Source organism: Teleopsis dalmanni, chromosome X (genome assembly GCF_002237135.1).
Source record: "Teleopsis dalmanni isolate 2A chromosome X, ASM223713v2, whole genome shotgun sequence".
NCBI classification, from domain to species: domain Eukaryota; kingdom Metazoa; phylum Arthropoda; class Insecta; order Diptera; family Diopsidae; genus Teleopsis; species Teleopsis dalmanni.
Window position 1 is genome coordinate 75,096,175 of NC_051848.1, and position 25,662 is coordinate 75,121,836.

Genomic DNA, 25,662 nt, shown 5'->3' on the forward strand with positions numbered 1-25,662 from the left:
CAAGTAAACTGACATTCAAAATGAAATATATTTATTTAACGACTTAATTTAATTGTATAAATCACATAATTATAATAATTATATATAGCAGATAGTATTTATAAATGGTTTAATACCTTATGTTTGTGTGCTTAAAATTAGATTAAATTCTGTGGTGTGCTGTGCTAAGCTTAAATGTGAATAATTTACATTTCACAAGGCGTGCCCTTAATTAAATCACGATTTTTACCCATCAATATACGATAGTTAACAGCTGCGGGATCTAATTCCTTGTATAAGTATGTAGGCATTTTGTCAGATAACACCCAAACAATACCTTCAGTGTCAACTTTCAAATCATTTGGAAAAACTAAGGTATGTGAATCAGAGTCAATTAAACCCTGTGTTTCTGAATTATATGGACGCTTAACATTCCAACAAGCTATAGCATCTTTATTGACTTGTGTATAGAAGATAACACCAGTTTCTTTATCATAAATTTCGGCTGTTGATTGACCGTTCATACCGCGATCACCGACATATTTAAAATCATAATAAGCATCTGGACTGGTTACATGAGATTCGTTTTGTAAAACACGATTTGAAACTTTGAATTCTTTTGTACTGGCCAAAGCATGGAAGTAAATGTCTTTTGTGTGATCGGGATTCATTGGTCCAACAGCCATACCGAAAACGCCATCAGTCCATTGGAAATTAACGCCTCCAACATTAAAATCACCATTGAGTGGGTCGAAGTGGAAGAAGTTGTGTTTAACACGATACGAACGATTATCGCGGAATGAATATACAATAACACCATAGGCACCTAAGTCGGGCACATATGCGTAGGCATTGTTGCATTCAGCACGTTCTGAGTCAACAATCTGAAAAAATATAGAATATGAAGAAAACATCATTAAATTTTTTTTAAAAGCAAAAACGTTATAAGTTTACGTACAATATTTGCGAAGAAGGTATCCTCTTTGGTTTGATCTTTTGGAATGGCGAATCGACGTATAAGTTTGTCTTGTTTTAGATCGAATATAACAATTGAATTTGGTGTTATTTGCTTAGCATCGCCGAGGATATCAGCCAAACCTGTGTCTAAGACCCATAAACGGTCACAGGCATCGACTTGTATACGGAAAGTTGAAATAATCGTAGCATTATCTTTAAGACCAATATCGGCTTCAGTTGGCTTTTCAGCATCTAACCGACCACCTGATGTTTTATGTTCGCTTGGCTGCATTTCTATGGGTAAAGTATTTGCTTGCCAGCTTGGGTATGGACGTAATTTTGGAGATTTTTCCGATGAATTTAAGTCAATATAGTTAAGTGAAGCAGCAACACCAGCTTTCCATCTAAAAATAATTTAAAAGTAATTAAAGATGATAATTAGATAATACGATAGATAGTAAGATAGATAATAGTACGGATGGCATATAAAATATTAAAGTGTTTGAACGTTTTAAGTAAAAGTATAGCGCTAGAGAGATAATATATGGACTTCCATTGTTATTGTAATCAATAAATCTCGGATTTCAATTACAAATAGCGTAAAAATAAAAAAGGTTTGTTGTTGTAGTTTACTACTTTTCGAAACCTCTATTTCAAAAAAAAATGTATATAAAATATTTTAGAAATTATACGAAGAGTAGCCCAGCGCAACGACTACAGTAGTTGGAAATGAAATTAAATAATACTACTTACATACAATTAAGCTAGAGGTACTGGCTACTATATAATTGGATTACAGTGAGAGTCATTAACTATTGTAGCGACAAACTGTAGTGTAATCGTGATTTGAGCCTAACTTTGAGACTTAAGTTGTTATGCATAACGTCTTTGAAAAGAGGTTTCGAAAGCTATGTGCTCATATGATTATACAGATATAAATTTCAGTTCTATAAGTCTCAAAAAAATATCTGTTGGATAAGAAAAAAGACAGCAACGATAAGAAATTTTTATAAGTACATGCATTCAATATAAATATATCTATAAATGATAAGAAAAAAATAAGATTTTACAGGGTCATTCTATTCTCCTAGAGGTATATATATATATTTTTTTTTTTATATGCATTACGTGCTATATAAATATATAGTTTGCATTTTTGTTGCGAGAAGGAAGATTGGGTAGCGGATATAACACCGGGATTCCAAGAGTATTTGTCCTATTTTACCGAGTCCTGATCATCGGATCAGGTATCATTGTAGAAAAGTAAGCTTGACAGTCTTCCCTTTTTCTTCAGATATTTAATATTAAGAATTACCAGTAAAAAATATCTTAAATCATTCACGTTCATTAACGAACGTATTAAAAAACGTAGGACAGTCTTTGACCGCTACACGTCTCTGAATGCGATGTCTCTAATCAGGGTTCACGGCCACAGGGATATTTTTCGCAACTGCCAAACAGACGAACTATGTTAACCAGACGGGATGCTTCTGGAAATCACTCGGAATACCTAAATATTCTTGGCATATCGTTGACATCATGCAAACTGTCACTGAGTACTTCTTTTACTGAACTTTTTAATAAAAGATAGGAAGACTTAACGATATGTTGGCATCTGTATACAATTTGGCCACGCTTCAATAAAAGAAAATCAAGGTCTCTCACTAAGATGTCCCGTAGAGATATCAGACTTGTAGTAGGTTTATTTACAGGTCATTGGTTTTTGAGTAACTATGCTAGGAGAGTAAATCTCCCTTTTATTCATACCTGCCGCAGTTGTGGAGAGGACGATGCAGGTGCCTCCCATCTACTTTGCTTCTGCTCAGCAAATGCATGGCGCTGCTTTAGCACTTTGGGGCTTTCTTTTTTGAAAATGTTGGAGAATTGCAAGACCATTCTCTGAATAGCATTATAATCTTTGCCAAAGGTTCCAGATAGTTCTAAGACTTGAGTTTTTAATTGTACGCTAATACAATGAACCTATAAGTGCTTTCCTTGGGATCGCCGGTATAACGTAACTTAACCTAAGCACTGTAATAACTTAATATGACTGTATTTTTTGTTCTATAAGCTGAACTCAATAATCAACGAAAAATGTATGGGGAGTTGGATTAAGCGCTGACAGTGGTTATATTCCACTTAATGGAGCCTACTTTAAATACGAAAAAAAATTTTTTTTTAACTGATTAATAATTTTTTGTGTGTCATATATAATAATTCTGGGTATTATTTATACGAAATGTAATCTACTTCAAAATTGGAAGGTGCGACTGTTTGCAATGTTTAAGGCGCAGCTTCTATTAAATTCATTATTATATTTGTCGTTTTTCCAAATAAGAGAACCACTCTGTACAACAACGAAATCTGTGCAATTATGGAAGTAATTTTGGGTTTGAATTTCATTTGAAATTCGATTTTGCAAACCTTGAATAATTCGCACAAAAATATATTTAAGTCATTGTATATATTTTAACAATTCGCCGCACTTTAATTATTCAATTTAAAAAAAATTTTAAATTTAATTTCATGAACTTTTTCACTTAAGATCTATTGCACCGGGCACCGGTACATTTGGTAATTAAAGTCCACTGGTCATGGCACGAACGAATCAATTTGGAATAATGCCAAAAATTGCAAAATAAGAGCTTAAAGAAAAAATGCCTTCAACCGGATATGGAATAGTTTTTTCTTTTATAATTTCAATTAACCTTTTGTTAAATAACTACAACTTAAAATAAACTGAAAAAAAAATTTATTTCAAAATAAACAAAATTACTAAAGACTTCATGTATCTCAAGTAATATGAAGAGCTATATTGTACTATTTCATAGATAAAAATTTTAAATATCGTTTTCATAGGCAGTAATTCCGTGTCACATTTGTGATGTTGCATAAACGCCTAAAGAGATAAAAATATCTCATAATACAAAATATTGCCATAACAACGGTATATTAATCTGGTTTTCTCATATAATAAATACTAATAGTACGTTTAGACTATCGCCATTCGACAAAAGTACAGCAATAAGTGTAATTTCTCACACAAAATCCATACAAAATGTGCTAATGAGGTTCCATAATTATAGTATAAATCATAATAAAACCAAGAAACTTATTTTGACTTTTCTTCGAATGAAACCTCATAAATAAAGATTAGGTACTATATATCTTAGATAGCAAGATTATTTAATACGATGGCGATGTTTTTATATAAATCGTATACTTGAGTAATGTTTTTATTCTCTTACTGAGGCTAAAGTGGATTTTTGCTCAGATCTGATATCAGATCTGAGATCTGTAAATTATATTCAAAGAACCTTTTCTGGTACCATTTGTAAAAAAATTGATTTTTTAACTGCACTCAAACTTTTACACATTGGTGATGGATAAAAAAACTGTAGATATTAATATAAAATACTAACATATTAATGATATATGGTACTATTATAATACTGTTCTTAATAAATGAGCCAGTTGAAAGAAAATTCTATGATGTCTTCCAATCGTTATGGTTTTTAATTACTTATGATCTTTTAAGATTATGTGAACTATGCGTAAAAGAAGTGTTACGAACTTAATAGAGCTTCTCTGAAAATATATATTTACATTATACAATATATACTGAAGAAATTAATGAAAAGACGGAACCAAGCATATATACGGATATGTCTATATAATATAAAGACATATATCGTGTCTATATTGACATCTAGTCTATATTGCTGTATAATTCAGATGTTTAGATATTCAAAATCAAATTTATATTAAGAGCAAAATAAAAGCCCTTGAGATTTGAATAAATAGAAGAAATGTGCAATACAACAATTCTACGAAAACTTCACAAATATGTCTAGAGAACAGCTTTCAACCATAAAATGTTGTAAAATAAAATATTTCCGTAGTTTAAATTAAAAATAATAATGTTAGGTCACGAAATATAAAGAACTACTCCAATAGCATTTCAAATATAGTATAAAAAATGGATCTTATAAAATGATTTTGTATGTGATTGCTAACAAGTTGAAGTAATAGACCATACTAATATATCAACATCATGCTAAAGTTAAGGAGTTATGAGGAGATTAATTGGGGATTTACCATAAGGGTCAGTTCATTGTCACTGAAAAATGATGGAAAAAATACAAATGAAGTTAATTGGAGAATATGAGAAAAGTTTTCTAGATCAGAGATATCTGTATAAACTTCGAAGCACTCATTTGAAATCAAATTAACATATAATAAAATTAGTTTTACTTGTATGGATGTGAGTTTAAAATTTGTGACCAGGTAAGAAGGCTATAGTATCGTTGTCAATATTGGTAGAAATAGTTGAATCACAATATAGATTTCGGGAATATCGTATATCGACTGTGTATTATTTGTTAACTCCGTGAAGCTTAATTAGGGCCGAATATCAGTTGATAGTTTAGGGAGTAAAATAAATAAGGCATAAGCCATAAGTCTTGAGTTTTGTCTTATTTAACTTCCATCAACTAAATAGAGCTTATAAATGGCTAATTTGGATGACTTTACTTGTAGCACCTTAAAAATTGATTATCCACAAAACTTTGTTTTGATCGAAGATAAAAACGATTTATGTTTCAATTAAGTTCTAAATTATTTCGATTGTCTCGAGTCAGCGTCTCTTCAATCAATCAGTTTTTATTAATTTTCGTCAACCAAATAAGATAAAATATGGGTTCTTAATTCCTGAAAGTTTAAATTTTAATATATTATCAATTTAATAATATGTTAATAAATATAATTTGATTAAATTACATATTTAAGTAAATGATATTATGCATTTTTTATTAATTATTTATTATTTATTATTATTATTATTTATTAAATGTTTGGAGAATTTCTTTATTGTAAGTTTCACTTTCAACGGTTTTTAACGTCATTGTTTTCTTCTTTTATTTTAATTTAAATTAAATTGATTTAAAGCTAAATATGACGAAGAACTATATTTTTAACAGAAATGGAATAAGTTGCTCTGAATTACTGGCAATCTAAAAATTATATATGAACAATAATTCTACAAAAATATTTCCGAAAAACACTGATGATGGGTATTTGGCAATACCCGAAACAGCTGCATAGTCAGCCAAAAAGTTCATAAATTAACAATAAAAATTTTGTTGTTATTATTCACTACTATTCATTTCTTTTCTAATTTGCAATTCATTTTAATTCTAATAAATTTTAATTAAATTTCTTTATGATTATTTATGATTTTGTCACAGTTAATTCCAGTTTTAGCGAGCCGTCTTAGACACACTACCGTGTTTACTGTGCTTCTGAGACAGGTTACTAACTAACCTGCTAACTAATAGACTTGCTGACTTAGTAGCATACTTATTCGTAACATATTATTAATAAATGGTTCACAGAAAATTGGTCTTTTTACGGTTTAGTTTTTCTTCTTCAGAGCGCAATAAATTAAAAAATTTTAATTAATAACAATTTTGCAGTTCAATTTTTTTATGATGATTACTTCCAATTTGTCTTGCAAGTAGTTTGAAATTTTGGGCGGGTCACATGGAACGGGAATGCCAATTTAAAAAATTATTTGAGTGGGTAAAATAAATTGTTTTAATTAAAATTTCGTGCATTTTTATTGAAGTCAAAGAAGTTAAACTAATTTAATTACTTTTAAAATTGTGAAATCATAATAAATGTATGTGCATATGCATATATGTTCACTTTTCAGATTTGTCAATGACAGTACTGGTCACAAGACCTGAATAAGTAAAAATAAAGGAAGACAATTAACACAATGGTACAATGTATTAAAGATGGGATTAAAAATAGTCTGAGTTTACTTAGAAGCCTAAAGTTACTTCTATTTATGCATTTTTATGCTTGTAGCCTCCTCAAATCTTTCATCATTAATAATGGGGTGAGCAAATATCAGCAAGACAACTTAATTTATAATCGCGGAATATAAAAGTTAAATCAAAATTACAATTTGGACCATTGTATAGCACTTATTTGTCTTTACTACTTAAGGTGACTAATTATTATAATTGAGAAAAGAGATAGTGCGCTACAACCTAAAATATCTACTGCGCCACCTTGGTCGGATTAGAGTAGTTCTCCAAGTCCGATTTCTTTAATGAAATACAGTATAGAGTTTATCTTCCCTAGTCTTGTATCCTTATGATACATAAAACACCCTTCTAGGTGTTTCTTTCACTCGTGCATCAGTGCCGGGCACTCCCGGCAGTCTGAGTTGGTTTGAATTCCTAACTTCGTTAGGTGATTATTCAATATACAGTGATCGGTCAATAATCCCGTAATAATTCTTAGCTTATTTTTTGATTGTTCTATGCAATCTTTGAAACGTTTTCGGTTGTAAGTCCCTAAAAGCATTTTAGATTGTGATAGTCTTGATAGCCTTTCCCAATAGAGTTCTCTTTCTTTTTTCTCTGCGCCTTTCATAAGAGTGGAAAGAGTTCCTTTGCCTAGACCACAGAAAGATTCTAAACCTATCATTTTTGAAGTCGCATCTCTTCTTGAGAGTTTGTCTGTCATTTCATTGCCTTGGTTACCAACATGCATCGGAATCCATATTAAGTGCACCTGAATATTCCAACCGAGTATGTTCAACTTGTCAATGCATTCCCATACAAGCTTGAATTTTACCTGGTAGGATATGAGTGCCAGAGATTGTTGAAAGTCTATGCTCTATCTTATAAAATTTGTAAATAATTCAAAAATAAAATGAATGTTTTAATTTCTCTTCTATATGTCACTTACTCGTATACATATGTAAATTTTGTTTTTAGTTTGATATTTATTTCTTAATAGTCTTATACATTTCGCTTAATTATAGATCTATAAAGGTAGCGAAGTGCATGCATTAAGTAAATGCCGACTTCTCTATTTTGAATTAATAATATCGCATCAAGTATGCAAAGTCGATAACACGAAAATGTTGTTTCTAGACAAATTTATTAGTTTTTTAATACTATAATTTATTAACTGAGACTTTCATGTTATGTATATTGAATATCTGTGCGCCTTCATGCATACAAAAATATTAAAATTTTGTTGCTTATATTAAAAACGAAATGTTTGAATATTTGAAGGGGGAACCACCTGGCTAAAGCAAATGCCATTTGAATAGATTAATAATTGAGGAACTATAAGAAAATTTAACAAATCAATATATGTCAAATATATGTATATGTATATATGGCAGAGTCTCATATAAAGATATATATTTATATTTCATTATTTTAATTGAAGTAATTACAAAAAAATTAAAAATTTAATGTTTATATATATAATGTATATTTGTATATTTGTTTGTTTATATATATAATGTAAGTGCTGGTAGAATTATATTATATGGGTATTTAAGGACCAGTTTATTACTGAACAAAATTCAACTCGTCTAAAAATAAATGTTAACATTTATCTAAATAATACTGACAAACAATATACATTCAGAATATCACTTTAGAACTAACAGAATATTAGGTCTAAGACAATATTGAATTGTGGTCTAGTGTTAAAAAATGACTTGTTAATAGTAAATATTACCTAAATGTTTTATGATTATAGGTAAAATGTTAGCAATAAGAGCAAAGAAATAAATACCATATTTATGAGATATTTTGTAGTAAAAAAAAGTTGATATAACATAGTAATAGCGAAATAAAAACAAAAAATTATAGTGCGAGTACTTGAACTTGCCAATCTTAAGGTCTCTTTCATAAAAAAAATAAAAAAAGTCTAAATTTAATCTAGAATAATAAAACTCAAACTAAAGTTTTATTTTTTATCAGAAAGAGTAGGGTTGTCCAAAGCGCAGCCTATGGGTTACATGCAGCCTGCGGCTAAAGTTTGTGCGGCCCGCAACATGTTACTAATCAACAACAATAACGCTAATTTTCTCTTGGTGTACTTTGATAAAATTACATTATTTTATTCAGATAGTATACCAAATAAGTGAGTTTAAATTAATAAATTAAAAAAACTTAAAACTTTTTCCCCAAAACAACTATGAACGTATGTATTTGTTTCTACGAGCCTCCAATCTGTACAGTGATTTGTATTGGCCCTCGATCACATCTGATCTGGACAGTTCTGATATAGAGTAGATGCAGCATATTTAGAGTTTAAGTTAACACTTAATTTAATTTACATTTAAAACTAATTTACAAAGAACTCATGTTATTGATATAATATTGCAAACATTTTAAAATCTTAGTTAAAAATTGGTCCTACAATTATCCCAATCGACATTGCAAACTTTCAAATTAAAACCGATTTAAGAATTATTGCAGAAACTTTGGCAAATCATTGTAGAAGTACTTTCATAGAATTTCTAGGTCTAATAGATAGGTATAATAAAAATCTATTAGGTATAATAGATTTTACATCACTTGTTGGAAGTTTGCTTAGCACAGATGCATAAGCGGCAGAAGTTTCCAAGTGTGCATCTCACATCAGATAAAAATATAAAAAACTCTGTAATATGGGTTTAATACTTCAATTTATAAAGAAAGTTGGACTTGGAGGTATACTCCTAATCCATGAATGGGATTCAATTTCTAGGCTGAAGTGCAAATAACTCAACATAATAATAATAAGAAGAATAATAATTAGCGTTAGATATGTGTATTTAAAAGTTTACATTATTTTTATTGTCTATCAATAACTATAAAATATTCTCACTCTTTAGACAACACACGAACTTCACCCAAGGGACAATTCAGTCCATTACCCATTCCTATATCTTTAAAATTTTGTGAACCGATTGTTATTTAGTTCATTTGTCGTTTAGCCTTTTGCTTGTCAACTGGAATATGTAGTAATGCTAGGAATAAATGTTTGGTGAACACGCTGGATGTGACAGAATTTCCCAGTTCTTAATAGTGAATATTAGCATGTTATATACTTAAATTATTTAAAATATTTCTAAAAAAAAAATTTGATTAGTTATTTTCAGAATACAAATAGTTTTAGGTTTCTAATATTTACAGAACCATTTTAAAATTGGTCAAAAATGCAAATTCTTGAAACTTCATGGATTCCCATTACTTATTACTTGAGATATAAGTATGTATTTCAAATTCAAAGAGGTACCTCGTAAAAAAAAATTTTTAACAAAAGCAGAGAAATTAACTTGGATTAATTTTTTTTTTTCGTTCTCTTCATTTATTCTTCTAATATAATATATTAAATATTCAGCAATAGGCTTTCATAATTAGAGAATACCGCAAAATTCTTTCTAAAAATTAGTATTTACTTCTATGATGATATAATGAAATACTTCTCACATAAGTTCGTACTACTTTTAAAATTGTATATTAAAATATTCAATCTATACCAATTATGAAATAGATATTTATACATGTTAAATAATGAACAAAAGAAGAATTATAAGTAACTTTATATTGATCAATTTATAATTCTTCTTCGGTTTATTAATTAATATTTATAAATATTAATTTTAATGCTGGGATTTATCAATAACTTTAATATAATATTTAACATATTTTTTGTTCAACAGGAAAGATGCAGCAATGATTTTTAAAAAATGCATTTGCTTTAAAAAGAATGAGTGAAAAAGTTTGTAATACAGTAAAAGATAGATATAAGAGACATCATGTAAAACTATGTATGCCTGTCTGTTTCAATGCCAATTGCTTTTAATTTTAAGATATACGCCACAATAGACCCCAATATTATCCATACGTATTATCCATATAATACAAGTAATAGAACTTTATGTTTCAATTGCTTTTAGTCTTGAGACATACGGTATAATAGACCCCAATTATTATCCATAAGTATGTATCATAATTTTGGTTGCAACAAAAAAGAAATTATATGAGCACAAGAAAATTATCGAAATTAGTTTAAAGATATATCTTTTGTCTTTTTTTTTAATTGAATTATATTAATTCATAAAAAAACCTACATATATTTGGTTTAAATTAAAATTAAATTAAATTAAACTAAGATTAATTAAAACTAAAAAAAATATAGCAATCTCCTTATTTAATAAAATTGTATTAATTAAATAATTCAATTGAAAAAATCTTCTATATATTTAATTTAATTAAAAATTAAATTTAAATTTAATGGAGAATGGAGAAGTGATGCGAATATATAACCTAGCCTTTTTAACTGTCAACCTCACCTACCCGTGGTTCATCCTCTTTAACACATACGAGGCTCTGGCGACCGAGTATAGGCCGTATAACCTGAACACATATAGTTAAGCGGAAATTCTCTAACTACTAAACACCAATCCTATCTCCAGGTTAGCAAATAAGGAGATCTGGCCCTCCAGGTTGGGAGTTGATCGTAAGGCTAGCAACCTTGTATCGGAAAAATTTTACCGCTGCGCAACAGTTCTATGTCTTAGGTCCGAATTGATTAAAATATTGATTTGTAAATTGTTACTATATTTGGCAGTTAATGCAACATTGTTTTAAATGCTAATGTTGCTACATTTATGCAACTATTATAAACACAAATATGATCAGAAGATATAAAAGGCCGCAAATGCCATTCGAATACTGAATGTATAATTATTACCTATGAGCTTGACTAACCATAACTTCATTAAAGAAAAATTAATTACTAGAAAATTAATGTACCCAGTCCGCTTGTAACTCAAATAATTATGGAATATTGATTTAAAAAAATTATTCTTATGATGACCATGACTTATTTCTAGGGTCATAATTCGTTATTATTTTGTAGTTATTGTTTGCTGCAGTTATTATTATTAATTCATTTTCGTATATTTTGTATTTTTATTCATATTCGACTATTATTTTAAAATTCATAATAATTTTAGAAATAACTATAATTATTTTATTTGTACTGAAAAATTCATTTAATTTATTTTTTTGTTATTGTTTTTGTTTTGTGTTCAAAAAATTGGTCAGAAGTAACGAGTAACGAGCACATAATTGAATAATAAATGAACGGAAATCTAGAAGAATTCATAAATTAAGTTTCTATTTGTTTGGAGTTTTGTTTATGTTCACACCTTCTTTGTGCATTTGATTATTATGGAAGATAATATATGCTAATTCTTCATAGCTGTCAGCAGAGGCTACCTCTTAAGTCACGGACTAGCTCGGCATGCAAATCGCTTCAAAGAACAAGTTGTTTATTGGAACAGATAACATCGAGCGATTGTTGAATGATGTCTGTTATTTAAATTTTAAATTTATTGGTACATTATCTAAACATTAAGCATGCTAAATCGTGACGAAGGAAACTCTAAGTGATGACGGGCTCGATTATTTGCTACTGAGTTAGCTACTATCTAAAAAAAAATCAATGCTATTAGAAAGTATTTTTAAGAATATGACTTGTATATATATTGAGCTAACTGAATTGAAATAGTTATTAAAAATCAAAAAAAATATTTTAATACAAATATGTGCATATAACTGTAAGTTCAATGCTTCATTACATTTTTACAAATGTTTTGGAATTTTTATCTAAATTAATATACTCAATATTACATTGTTGAAGTTAAAGTTTTCTATGATAATTATTCAATAATACAGCATATAAGTGCAGTATTAGAGATATGTTAAACAAAAGTTGTCATAAGTGGATATTTCCAGTAACAGTGCAGTGTTGCAATTCTTTTAAACGAAAAGTTTTCCTAACCGTAAGGATAGCCAGCCCCATCTTTTCAAAGACGAGAAAGAAAACTCTCTATGGATACCTATTTATTTATAATTTTCTACAAATCATTGTTCTTAAAGTTTTAACTTTGAGAGCCAAGAGAAGAAATATGATTAGCATCGCTAAGTAATAATTCACATACATGAATAAAATCTAGATCAGTAAATTAATGTCAAACTTTCACTTTCACTTGAGTGTTCTTCGTAGCTAACCGAATCAAAACCGGAAACGTTAAAATGCATAAATGCATCTTTAAAATATATTTTAAAGAAGATCACTGATGATGGGTATTTGACAATACTCGAAACAGCTGTATGATCAAACAAAAATTCAATTAATTAAATTAATATAATGTAATACTACAGGATTGCCATGTAATACTGGATCTCCATGTAATAGTTTTAATGCAGTTTCATGACGTAGGTCATGGGTACAACAATAAAATGAGTTTTTGTTGTTGTTGTTCATTACTGTTCGAAAAAGCTCTTTAAAGATTCTATATTTAATAATTAACTATAGAGAATGTTCAAAAATTTTTCAAGAAAATCGTAGATCAAAATTTAATATGTAATATGTAAAAGCTGTATTAAAAATAATAGAACTATACACCATTTATATTCCATAGACATGCTAAGCAGTTCCATTCAAGTTCTTGAATATTCTTAGCATTATGTCAAAATTTGTTAGTATTGCTAATAAAGCACGAATCGAATTTTTCGGAAACCGGATTTCAATTATTAAAAAGGTTAGGTGAAAAGTTACTCCTTGAAAATTTTGTAGTCGATATAGCTTAGTTTTCGAGATATTGTGCATAATAGTTGCAAATTATTAATAATTATTACTGTAGTGAAAGTTAAAAATTCATACGTTATCATTGTTTCTGCTCGACATTATATATATAAACAATATAAATATTCTATAACTCTAAAAATTTATTGTTTGAAAACTAACCAAATCGATATAAAGTTAAAAAGTCGTATTTAAAGTCGTATTATGAAATTCGGTTGTTAAATCGATCGGGGGAAAAGGGAGACTACCAGACTACTACAAAATAATGAATATTAAAAAAAAAGTACCAAATATTTATCTAGAGATAAGAAATAAAGAATTAATTATCATTTTTGAATTGATGTATAATTACTGTAATTACACTTCAAAAAAAAAAGGTAATACTTTTTGAATTTATTTGGAAAGCATTAAGTGCTAGTAATTAAGTTGTTAATAGCTTATTTTCATATGAATATCGCACTAATACTAAATAAATAATTTATTTTTAATTACGATATATATACATATCTTGTCTTAGAAATTCTATACAATTACCTTGGCTTGTTTAACGTGACTAGGAAAATCTTTAGAATCAAATTAAGTCTGTCTGTTTTCCACAGAAATATTTTGGTTAAATATTTCTTTAAAATCGTTTACAAGCAAAAAAAAAATCTAAACAAATTTAAAAAATTAAAAAAATTTTTTAAAACTTGTTTCACTTTAGGTGACGTATATTTTTGTCTCTAATAAACGTAGCAATTAATGACGAAAACCATGAATAGTTTATTTTTTTTTTGAGATAAATAAATGTGTTGGTATTTATTAATTCTACATAATTTTACTGAATTCGTAGAAGAAATAATTTATTTTATTTGATGAACTATAATTACATGGTTAGCATAGTTAATTTTTACTCAGAACGCCAGGCTTACTATAGAAAACTGTGGTTATATTCAAACAGTAATCAAATGTGTATTAAATGATAACATTTGTAATAAATCTCTCTGGTTTATTGCTATTATACATTAAAAGTATTTAAATAGCAGAAAATTCTGTAATAATTACTTTGGGAAATCGAAATTTCAGAACGGAACAAACAGCCGCGAAAATTACTGCGAGAAAAGACACGGCAGTATCTCGCCAATGATGATGATGACGATGATATACTCAAGCAAATGAGAAGTAAGAACTTGAGCCAAGAGATACTGTTAGATTTGCAAAAGCTATAGACTTTTTTGTTTAATTAAGCAACCTCTCTCTAGGGTCAGCACTTTGATAACAATGTATCAGTATAATACTACTAACAGTTTTCTTGAAATTAAAAATTTTTTAAATAGGTTTCAACTCAACTTCCGTTCTGCTATTTGATCCAAAAACTCAATATAATAAATAAATTTCTCAGTTGTACAAAAGTAATTAAATAATATAAAATGACATTATAAGGCCTATAGTGTCAGTTAGCTGGGGCTAGCCGAGTACTAGAATAAATCAGTTTTATATATTCGATGTATATATCCCAAATTTTATAATGAAACCATTTATGGTATTTTATAATTTTATGATGTCTATATTGTATTTTATTTTGTTCTAGTTATAGTTATATTAAATATTGCTTTAACATAAATTTTAAGTCTTTAAAAAAATTTGTGTTACTTTTTAAAGCAATAATATATATATATATATACTAGACCAAATTGATTCATTTTATTATATGTCTGAATAAAATCATCGCTCATGATAACTAATATATAGTTATAGGACTGAATGCAATTTAATTACTGACTTAAATTAAAAATATTTTATTTGTTATAAGTTTATGAAAAATATAATAGTTAATTACGAGGAATTTAGTTTTATATGTAACGACAATACTGAGTACTGAAAACTGAAAGTATTATAGATTTATAAATTGAAAATGACAAGTTATCGATAGTTAAATGCTTTAATTACTTAGATTTTATCACAAACAACAGTTATAATATAAATCTACGATTGGAGCAGAAATCTATCAAAAGAACAAAAGATGATAATAGATAATTTTGAAGTAGTATCATTTGTTTAACAAAGGAAATTTTTCAGCGTACTTCGATCACGTTTACAAATACTAAGGTTCTACAATATACTTAAATATACAACTTTAAGAGTGTGAATCTTTTTGAAATCTCTTTATTCGAATTTTTTTTTTAAATCCTTATAGATACATTTTATATATCGTAGGTGTTTATTTTTTAGTAATACCACAGTGAAGTCGATAGTTATGGGAAATGGAACACATCGGTTACAGAGTATTTATATGAATACAGACTTCGTAAGCATGGTAAGGACACAGCTGAATCCCTGATTCAATGTCAATGTTTAAAGGGCAGCACATAATCAAAACTGTAATTTACTCCTACAATAGATCTTTTAGGTCGGGGTGTATTTATAGCCTATTATTTAATAATACTCGTTTATGGAGTGGATTAATAAGTCCACAATTTTCTAAACCATCGGTATAGAATAGAAATAAACAGGGTACCGGCTCCTAATGAAGCGAAGCACCGCGACCATAGTAGATCTTTTGTGCTTATAACCATCGGTATAACTTTTAGGAGGATTTTTGAGACAAATATATATAGCTAAAGCTTTTGAAACTTTTTTTTTTGTTTTTTTGTTGTAACTTCACTTGTCATGCACTAAAATAAATCACTTTTTAAAACTGGATGTATTTTTAATGTGGTAACAGAATGATTTCTTAAGTCGTCTTAAATGATTGGAAATTATTATTACTAATGAAATTTTTAGAACTTTTTAATGTGTGAATCAAGCACTAATTTAGCAAGAATTTGAAATCAAAGTCTTTTACATTATTTTTATTTCACTAATAATTATATATTATTTTTTTTTAAATTATATTCAAACCCATGTTATATTAATTCTGACTACGCTCATGACTGCGACCGTTCTTGGTTCAATAAATACTCATTAATAATTGGACTATTGTTGACAATGACATCGAATTGCTACAATTGTGTTCTTTTTTTCAATTTTTTTCTATTTTTTCTATTTTTTTGTTTTTGTAATTACCTTGGCACAGTGACAAACATTTTATTATTCCAACGCTCCAAGCCTAATGGTAAATTATTCTCGGGTACATAACGACCTGTTTTGATGGCTTCTTGCTCAGCTTCGTTGCTTGGCCAATCAAACACTAATTGCTTCCAATGAAATTTTTCCTCTAATTTGGCTTCGACGATACTTGGTCCAGATATGGACAAGTTCAGCATTAGGCCGAACAACAGAACAGCTAACATAACACAGCACTTCATTATATTATTGAGGAAGAGAAAAGCTTATATATTTTTTAATTTTACGAATTTCACCAATTTTTATTTAAATATCGTTTTTATTTATTTAAAATATATTTTCACTTTATTTTAAACTCGATTCAATAAAATTTCTAACAAAAAAATCGACCGCGTTGTTGACGTTACGCGTGCTCGCTTCTGACTGCGTTTGCTTGAAGCTTGGCTTTTGCTTTTAATCTACCGGTTTTCTTGGTAAAAATTACCTTTGCATCTGGAAAAAAAGATTAAAAATACAAAAGCAACAAAACGTACAACATTGGTAAAAATAACAAATAATAAATAAACTTTTATATTGGACGATAATAAAACAATACAATTCCACAGTGGCACTTTTGAACCATTCAGAAGATAAAAATAAAATATTTTTTAAATAATAATTTCATATAATAATGTATATAGGTTAAGAATTATTCCCTACCATTCATAGCAGAAAATGAGAAGCAATGGTTTAATCACTATACCAAATATATGTCACCTATAAAAAGAGTAGGTTAGGTTAAGGTTAGGTTAAGAAGGTGCGTGCTGACAGTTACCAGCACTTCCACTTTCACTCGGTGGAATATAGTTTCCATTGTGGAGTCCTCAAAGATTTTGCCGGGAGGGGCGTTTTGCTAACCTTTGTTATCTTCATGTACTATTCTCGTTAAGCCATTTAGTTTTCCAGATGAAGTTAAGTCCAAAACTTCTGTAAAAATAGTAAGAGTTGTTACTATTAAATTGCACTGAACTGATTTAATTTGAAATGTTATGAAAGATAAATATATCAAATAATTTATGATATATATAAATAGATATAATATAACAATATATATATGACACAGACAAATTATTACCTGTTAACGAAAAACATATTCAGTGACCTGAAATATTCAGTACACTGAAACTTCCTTCTATGTGGTCTTTTCATCTGTGATTTTTAATATCAGAATAATCTCTCTTTAAGTGGTTTGCCTGATTTTTATGCTATCCGTTTTACGTATTTTTTAAAAATATTCTATAAACAAAAACATATTTATATATATATACAACACAGTGCCTAATAGTTATTGCATTATAAAATGCTCAAACATTGCATTGTGTTAGAAAGAATTAACGTGATTAAGATTTTAAGTGACAAACACTTATTTGTTCGATTATACATTTGATATCAATATAAAGATAGTACATTCCGATTTTCCGGGTACGCCTAATAAACAACAGTTTATACTAGAGTTAACTATTTTCAGTTAACTGATAATAACAAGTACACATGCCATATGGCCGATATCTTAAAAACGAAGCTTTAATAATATACCTATAACGTAGTGGAAAAAATTGTACAGAGAGCTGACTTTAATAAGTCAGAGAGCTTTGCACGTGAAATCGAAAATAAGAAAACATAACTTACTAGCAAGATCTTCACAAAACTTGCGCGGAAATTAAAATAAATCCAACATAGTCTATAAGCAGCATCTTTACGAAATTTTATCTAATTAAGTAGAGAAATATAATATTTTAATATAATGTTAGTTGGTGAAGAGGCGCTGACTCTGAGCTTCAAATTTGGAAGAGCACGAGTTCAATTCCAAGAATTATTTTCAAGACTACTGATGATGGGTATTTAGCAATACTCGAATTAGCTGTGCGGCCAGCCAAAAATTCAAGATTTTAGATTATAAATAAAAATAGATTATAAAAATATAATTTTTGTCATTATATAGGCTGAAGTAATAAAGAAACATTATCATTTATTGTTAATATTAATTCTAAAGCTAAAGTTTTTCTGGAAATTAATTCAATTAATTAATAATTAATTAATAATTGATTAATTATTATTAATCAATTAATATATAAATATATTTAATATTAAATACAATCCATGATGATTGCTTAATAAGATAAATTTTATTTTCAATTTCTTAACAATTATAAAATAGAGGATGACGTATTAAAACAAAACTACTTATATTAAACACTCAACTAAATGTAAAGAACTTAGGAGACCTATATTTCGCGATTGTTGAACTAGAAAAAGTAATTAACATAGATGCCAAAAAGTTTTAGTTTGTTTGTGTCTAAAACTATCTAATTTTTAAACAGTTTTTAAAATAGTTTCAAAGCATATATTATAAAATAAGCTGATTTCTTTTTCTTTAATAACTTCAATTCAATAATGTCTTTGGTGTCGTGTAAAAAGCCAAAGAAAATTTAGAATTGATTTCTCACTTACGCTTCTAATTGACATATATGAGAGAAAGCTGTTTAACGCAAATTTTATTATTTTTTTTAGATATATATATTGTATAATATGGTCACGTCTATTATCTTTGGTTACCTCTATTATGTTATTTTAACATAATTACTTATTTAGTTATAGATTGAGCTTTCTAAAGTTACACATATTAACGGTAACGGAAAAAGTTGTAATAAATTAAAACTCTGTTCCAACTTGGTTATAATATATGGTATATCAAATATACAATTTTACATATGTAACATATATCATGTAGTTCAAATCTGTTTGACTTTTGTGAACAGACTTTTAACAAGCGTCTTACTCCACAACTTTCTTACTCCACAAGCCTCTTACTCCACAACTTTGTTAGTCCACAATTTTCTTACTCCACAAGCTTCTTACTCCATAACTTTTTTAGTCCACAACTTTCTTATTCCACAAGCTTTTTACTCCACAACTTTCTTAGTCCACAATTTTTTTGACTTCACAAGTTATTTACTTCGCAAGTTTCTTACTCCATAGTAAGAGAGCTATCAATGAATATCCATCAACAAGTTAATTTAACATTGGGTCCAATGTACGAGGTAACAGAACTTTATAGTTGATTATTAATAATATATTTTTTAACAGATTTGATTTTATATTGTTTTAAACTGGATGAGTGGTGGCTTCAAATTCCAATTGATTCCTAAGTACAGGTATCTTCCAACATAGTAGATTTCGATTGTAGGCTATGTGAAGTTCATAATCCATGAGCCTCACATAATAATTGATAACAATTTAATTAATTAGTTATTTCTTATTTATTTGTATTTTATAGATTTTTCTTCCTTATTTTTAAAACATGATTTGTCTTAACTATATCTATATATTTTCGGAGAAGTCACGCTCTGTGGAGAAGTCTGGCATACAAGTCGTCTGTTTGTAAAATTAAAACCATTTCCAAAGTGGCAGAATCTGGCTTATCAAACAAATTGATTTTTTATAAACAATTAATAAATTGCTATTACAAACTATTATTAGCTAATAATAGCTGCAATTATTTTTTCTCACTCGGATTGCTTAAAAGTGCCACTGTCGAATTGTTAGTAAGCCAGAATTGTTGCGGAAACATTTTTGGTGCTGACAACAAGTTGCTCTGTATTTAGAACATTGTTTCGTTGTTTTTCTTTGTTCGTTTTATGACGTAGTGTTTTATTTGAAATGTTGAAAGGTGAGCAAAACGTTCATAAGTTTATTTCAAATTTAATTATTTATTTTATGTGTTTAAAAGTTTTCAAATCGATTTCAGTGTTGTACTGTAAAATTAAAATTTAGTTTAACTGCATTTGCTTATGGCAGAGAATGAAAGTGAAGTGAATTGGATGTCAATGACCTTTAGATATTACAAAATTACTTTTTATGCATAAAATTTCCTTAATTTAATTCAGAATGCATTTTTTGGTATGCCAAGATATGTCCATTTCATTAAAAATTTCTTTTAATCTTTTACTAACCTTTGATACAGGTCTGAGTTATTACTGGATTATATAATTCAATGTGTTTCTGCAAAAAAAAAACAATACAATTCACCTCGCTTTCGATCGTATTGATCATCATATAAAATATCTCTAGATATTGAAAAATGATAGATGACTAAATTGTAAGTTAATAGTCGAAGTTCTTACTCAATTGCGACTATCTAATATAGTTCTTACTATGCTAATTTACAGTCCTTACTAAATATTTAAGATAATACTGCGTAAAAGAACTTACGTACAAAATGGACCACAGTATTCTATACTTTCTAAAGATTAGAAAATCATTTTTGTTTGGATGCCAAATATATATTGTATATGACTTACCTCAGCTTATGTTATTTAAGTCTGAAATTTTGTCAAACACAAAGCTACTATAGTATTATATTGTCAATTGCTTAAGAATTAGAACTTTACTTTTCAAAAATTACATTGAACAAACAAAGAATAACCTAAGAATTATTACGGGATTACTAACCGGTCACTGTGGATTGAAGAATCACCTAACAAAGTTAGGAATCCAATCCAACTTAGACTGCAAATACTGTAGAGAAGAGAGAGAAACCGCTTACTATGTGCTCTAGGGGAATGCCTGGCACTGATGTACAAGCATCACTCTAATCCGACTAAGAGATACAATAGATCTTTTACGTCGCAGTGCACTATGCCTTTTTCATAATAATAATATGCTTTCATATTATATGTTTATTGAAAAAATTGCATTTTTATTTTAATGAGACCGTAACAGCGTGAGACCAAAGCTTATGTATTAAAACCACCTTTCAGAATTGCAAAAAATACTGGAGCATGTATATACCAATACCGATATCTTATTCCAAGGGGGTGAGAACTATATAAATTCATATAGATTTAAATAAAGCTATGAATGATAATAAAAAGAAAGTTTGTTTGAGGTAATCAATTAATCTAGATATCAATTTTCCAATTAATAGACCGTGTCCCCGATGGAGTCAAGAAGTTGAGGGAGCACTAACAGGACTTGCTGCGCGAACGCAGCAGAGGCGCCTGGAGATACATGCTGCGTCAGATCGAAACTAGGTAACGGGTTGTTATGGCAAATAAGTAAGTAAGTATATGTATTTTCAGTATATGGAAATGTGCACAATCTATTTTATATCTTTACTTAAGATATATGAAGACATGAGTGATAGAAGAGAAATTGCTTAGTAAAATCCGTTTGTATATAATAATGTATTTATATAAAAAATATATGATTGAAAATTGCCAAAAAAGTAGAATAATCATTAAACTTTCGAATTAAAGAATATCTAATAGACTAAAAACAAGTCTACAAAGTAAATTATACGAAGTAACCATATATCGGTTAGTTATTTGATTTAGTGTATATTCGCTACATATACACAAAATTAACCCACCACACGTCCAATATAAAGAATACCCAATTTAACGAATGATAAAATTCTATAATGGAAGATTCCATACAACAAAAGCTGTACAATCTATACAATCAAGAAAGAGTTCGTATATATTATATTATATATAAATCATGATTTTATATATCTTACAATAGAAAACATATAAAAAAAACAATATTAGCATCAAATAATGAATAAAATTTTTAATTAACATAATTTCCACATAACTACTGAGAACCACATTGCCATGTGGTTTAGGGTAATCATTCGATCTTACAAATTTATGGATTTAATAGATGGGCTGCAAAAGAAACAATTCTTTAAAATGATGATGACTGCATTTGTGTACATAGGTATATATTAAATTAAAAACACTTAGATATTAAACTTACATTATCTGCTATTTTATTCTATCATATAAATAATGAATTCAATGAATATATAATAGATATATTTGCACGAACAGAACCGCATTCAATGCTAATAAGATATAATAAAATAGTAGATAATGTGAGTTTGGTAAGGCACTGTTCTTAACTTAGTAGAACTGTTGTGACCTAGATTTCATAGCCTTGAAATAATTCAATTCAAAATTAACCTCTATATTTACATATAATGAAATTAACATTGTACATTAAAAATGAAAATAGCTTTCACAATGACAGTATACTTAACATTGAATATAAGCAATGCAATTAATATTGGTATCTTATGTCAGCAAAGCAATAAATATTTTATGTTAATAATATCACTTCAGTGGAGACCATAAGTTCTGATATCGGAATTGCTAATGTATCACCAGCAGCTGTTGTAAACCATCATTCCATAGCATTTGTTGCTGTATGATATTGCGTGATTTCAGTCACTTCAGTTTCTAAGAGGTACATTAAAGTTCAAAACATCTATGCCTTAGACGGTGTTGATATATAGATTTATTAGTAATGTGTCCACTGTCATATGCTTAAAAGTAAGTAACTGAACATTTCAAACAGGTCTGTATCCATAATATGCTGGCAAAAAAATCAAATTGAGCTGATATAGATTATATGTAATATGATGAAGGACACTGAGGATTTTAGCAGTTATGTAGTTCAGATAACCTAATTAATTGAGAGACACTGTGTCTGAAACGTGCTGAAAAGCGAATATGAGTTCTGATGAAATAATATATTTCAAATAGACACCAAAAATATTAGATAGATGCATAAACTGTTAAAAATTATCTACAATTGGTGTTGAAATTTACTTCTGCCCAGTTTCTTGGGTTTTGTTTAGAAGCTATTACTCCTTACCTAAATAAAATACAATTAGCTCCAAGTAATAAATAATTCGTTATTTCAGGGTTCAACCGAATGCAGTGCCTTAGACATGCTTAGGAATAGCTATATGTTATGACTAGTTTTTGGAATGATGTAATTGTGAATAGCTTTAATATGATCTGTTGTGGGACTTATGTCACTTTTCATCAAATAGTATTTTGAAAATTGCAGTTCATCAATACCAAATTCAGATTTGGAAATTTTGAAGTTCAGTTATTTTTAACGTAGCTGTTCAAAAAAATTAGTGTAGTATTGAGATAGTAGAAAATGAAAGAAAGTCTTCTATCTACATCTGGAGAGTTTGAGTTGAATCGCTTGACGAATTCAAACATTCCTGAAGAAATGCTTACTACAGTTTTGTACTTGCCTTTTGGAACTGTAGGCATATTTTATTAATATTCCCTATTAATGTTGATTTTTGAGAAAGTGATTATTTCTTTGGCTTGGTGATGGCATTTAGTCTGCAATAGTCGCAACGTTGGCCTTTATTTAACGAAGTAGCGAAACTGGTGTATTAGTTGTTAGATGTTCCCAAGATGATGATTACACTTGTATAATGTACTTCATCGCATAAAACTGTAAATTTCTCTAAAACATTATTAATTTAAAAATTATTTATTTTCATTGCATTCGATTTACGAGCATATATCTCTATCCATTTGCTTTACTCTTTATAATAACATATATTTATTTCGATCTACATGTGATTAAATGAGATTGCAGTATATATCAAATCCTTATTGTTTGTATATGTCTGTCCGTCCTGATTAAGGTCTTATGGAAAATTTAAAATGAACATTGATAGATATTGTTGACACATATAAAACCTTTTCTTTAAGATTTCATATTGAGTTCAATTATTCGAGATACTTGAATTTGACTGACGTGTCAGAATATCATATCTGCCTAAAAAGGGATAAGATATCTAGTCACATATCTTAGTAGAAAAAGTCATTAGAAAAATACTGCAGTGAAAGCATTTGATACTGAACGATATTAAATTTTCTGCAATGAAACACATTCAAGCCTTTATTCGAAGAGCTTCGTGTTTTTTTTTTAATTACCTATCTGTCACATGCATTTTCTTCATATATAGATTACTGGTGTAAGAATGTGGTCATACAATCAGTACTAGATTTCATTTTATACATATATAGATTATTAATGACAGTACAAGATTATCCAATCGGTACTGGATTTCGTATTCCCATAAATTATTTGGAAAATTACAGAAAGGTATTTATATATATTTTATCATAAAAATAATGAATCTATTCGTGTGACTTTCGATTATAAAGCAGCTTTCGATAGCCCCATACAAGATTGCAAATATCTGAGCTAGGCATCCCTGAAAAGTTAATACGACTCTGCAGAATGACGTTGATCAATACCCTTAGCTCCGTCAAGGTAGAATCGAGTCTCTCCTAACTTTTTGATACCATACGAGGCTTCAGACAAGGTGATCCCTTATCATGTGATCTTTTCATGTGATTATGTGCAAAGCAAGTGTTCAGCCTAATGGAACAATATTTTACAAATGTGTGCAGCATCTTGCATACGCCGACGACATTGACATCATTGGTTGTAGCAAGCGTAATGTTGCAGTTGTCTTTGCTGTTATCGAAAAGGAATCTGCAAAAATTGGGTTAGCGGTGAATGAGGGAAATATGTTGTATATGTCTACTACTGGTAGGAATGTGCATTTGGACGCCGAGCTACTGGCTGGAGACTATACTTTCGAATCAGTCAAGGATTTCATTATATTGGTACCGTTATGATATGAGAAACGGTACCTGGTACCTGGAGATGAGAAAAAGAATCACCATTGCTAATAGGTGCTACTATGGGGTCAGTAGGCAATTGGGATGTAGAGCTCTCTCTCTCGACAAACAAAACTTACGCTCTATGGGTCACTTATCCTTTCTGTGCTTCTGTATGGTGCAAAAGCATAAAAGTTATTACAGAATGATGAAGCAGTACTTAGAGTGTTCGAGAGAAAAGATCGTTGTAAGTTCTTTGATTCATTACCGCATACGAATAAATCACGAGCTATACGAGCTTTAATGTAACATTGATATAATTCAGCGAATTAATATTCAGCGGCTTCGCTGGCTTGGTCATAACCGAATTTGATTTACTAGACTCGAAAAGTGGCGCACGCAGCAAAAGTACCTGGAGAAACTTGCTGCTTCAGACCAATACTCGGTAACGGGTTGTTATGATCAAACAAGTGAGTATTCGGGGGACTTTTCACCTTGGTAAAATTCGTCAAAAAAATAGATATAGTGTTGAAGGTATTGATACCGTAAACTAAAGTGAGTATAAAGATTGAGAAAATTAATTAAAACATTAGAGATGATCGAATGAGTAAGATATAAGAGCAATGAAAAGAAAGAAAAAATGTGCATTCAATAAGTACATTGAAATACATTAAAAAGAAATTATAGTTTGGTGTTGTTGTATGGTCTGAAGTTTTAATTGAATGGCATC

General features: G+C 28.8%; 1 protein-coding gene across 1 annotated transcript; it reads right to left on the reverse strand.

The window, feature by feature from the left end:
• Positions 1-16: 16 nt before the first annotated feature.
• LOC119689039 (protein yellow) lies at positions 17-16,877 on the reverse strand. Its single transcript, XM_038103771.1, has 3 exons — positions 16,444-16,877; positions 938-1,340; positions 17-863 (listed from the first exon to the last, which is right to left on the reverse strand). Exons 1-3 carry the CDS (start codon positions 16,683-16,685, stop codon positions 186-188), a joined length of 1,323 nt encoding a protein of 440 aa, XP_037959699.1. The 5' UTR covers positions 16,686-16,877; the 3' UTR covers positions 17-185.
• Between the last annotated feature and the right edge of the window lie 8,785 nt (positions 16,878-25,662).

Excerpts from the sequence above, each read along its gene's own strand:
- LOC119689039 (XM_038103771.1), bottom strand. The coding sequence starts at position 16,685 with ATGAAGTGCTGTGTTATGTTAGCTGTTCTGTTGTTCGGCCTAATGCTG. Across the intron at positions 1,341-16,443 it reads ATGTTTGTCACTGTGCCAAG|ATGGAAAGCTGGTGTTGCTG; the intron begins GTAATTACAAAA and ends AATTATTTTTAG. Across the intron at positions 864-937 it reads ATACCTTCTTCGCAAATATT|ATTGTTGACTCAGAACGTGC; the intron begins GTACGTAAACTT and ends ATATTTTTTCAG.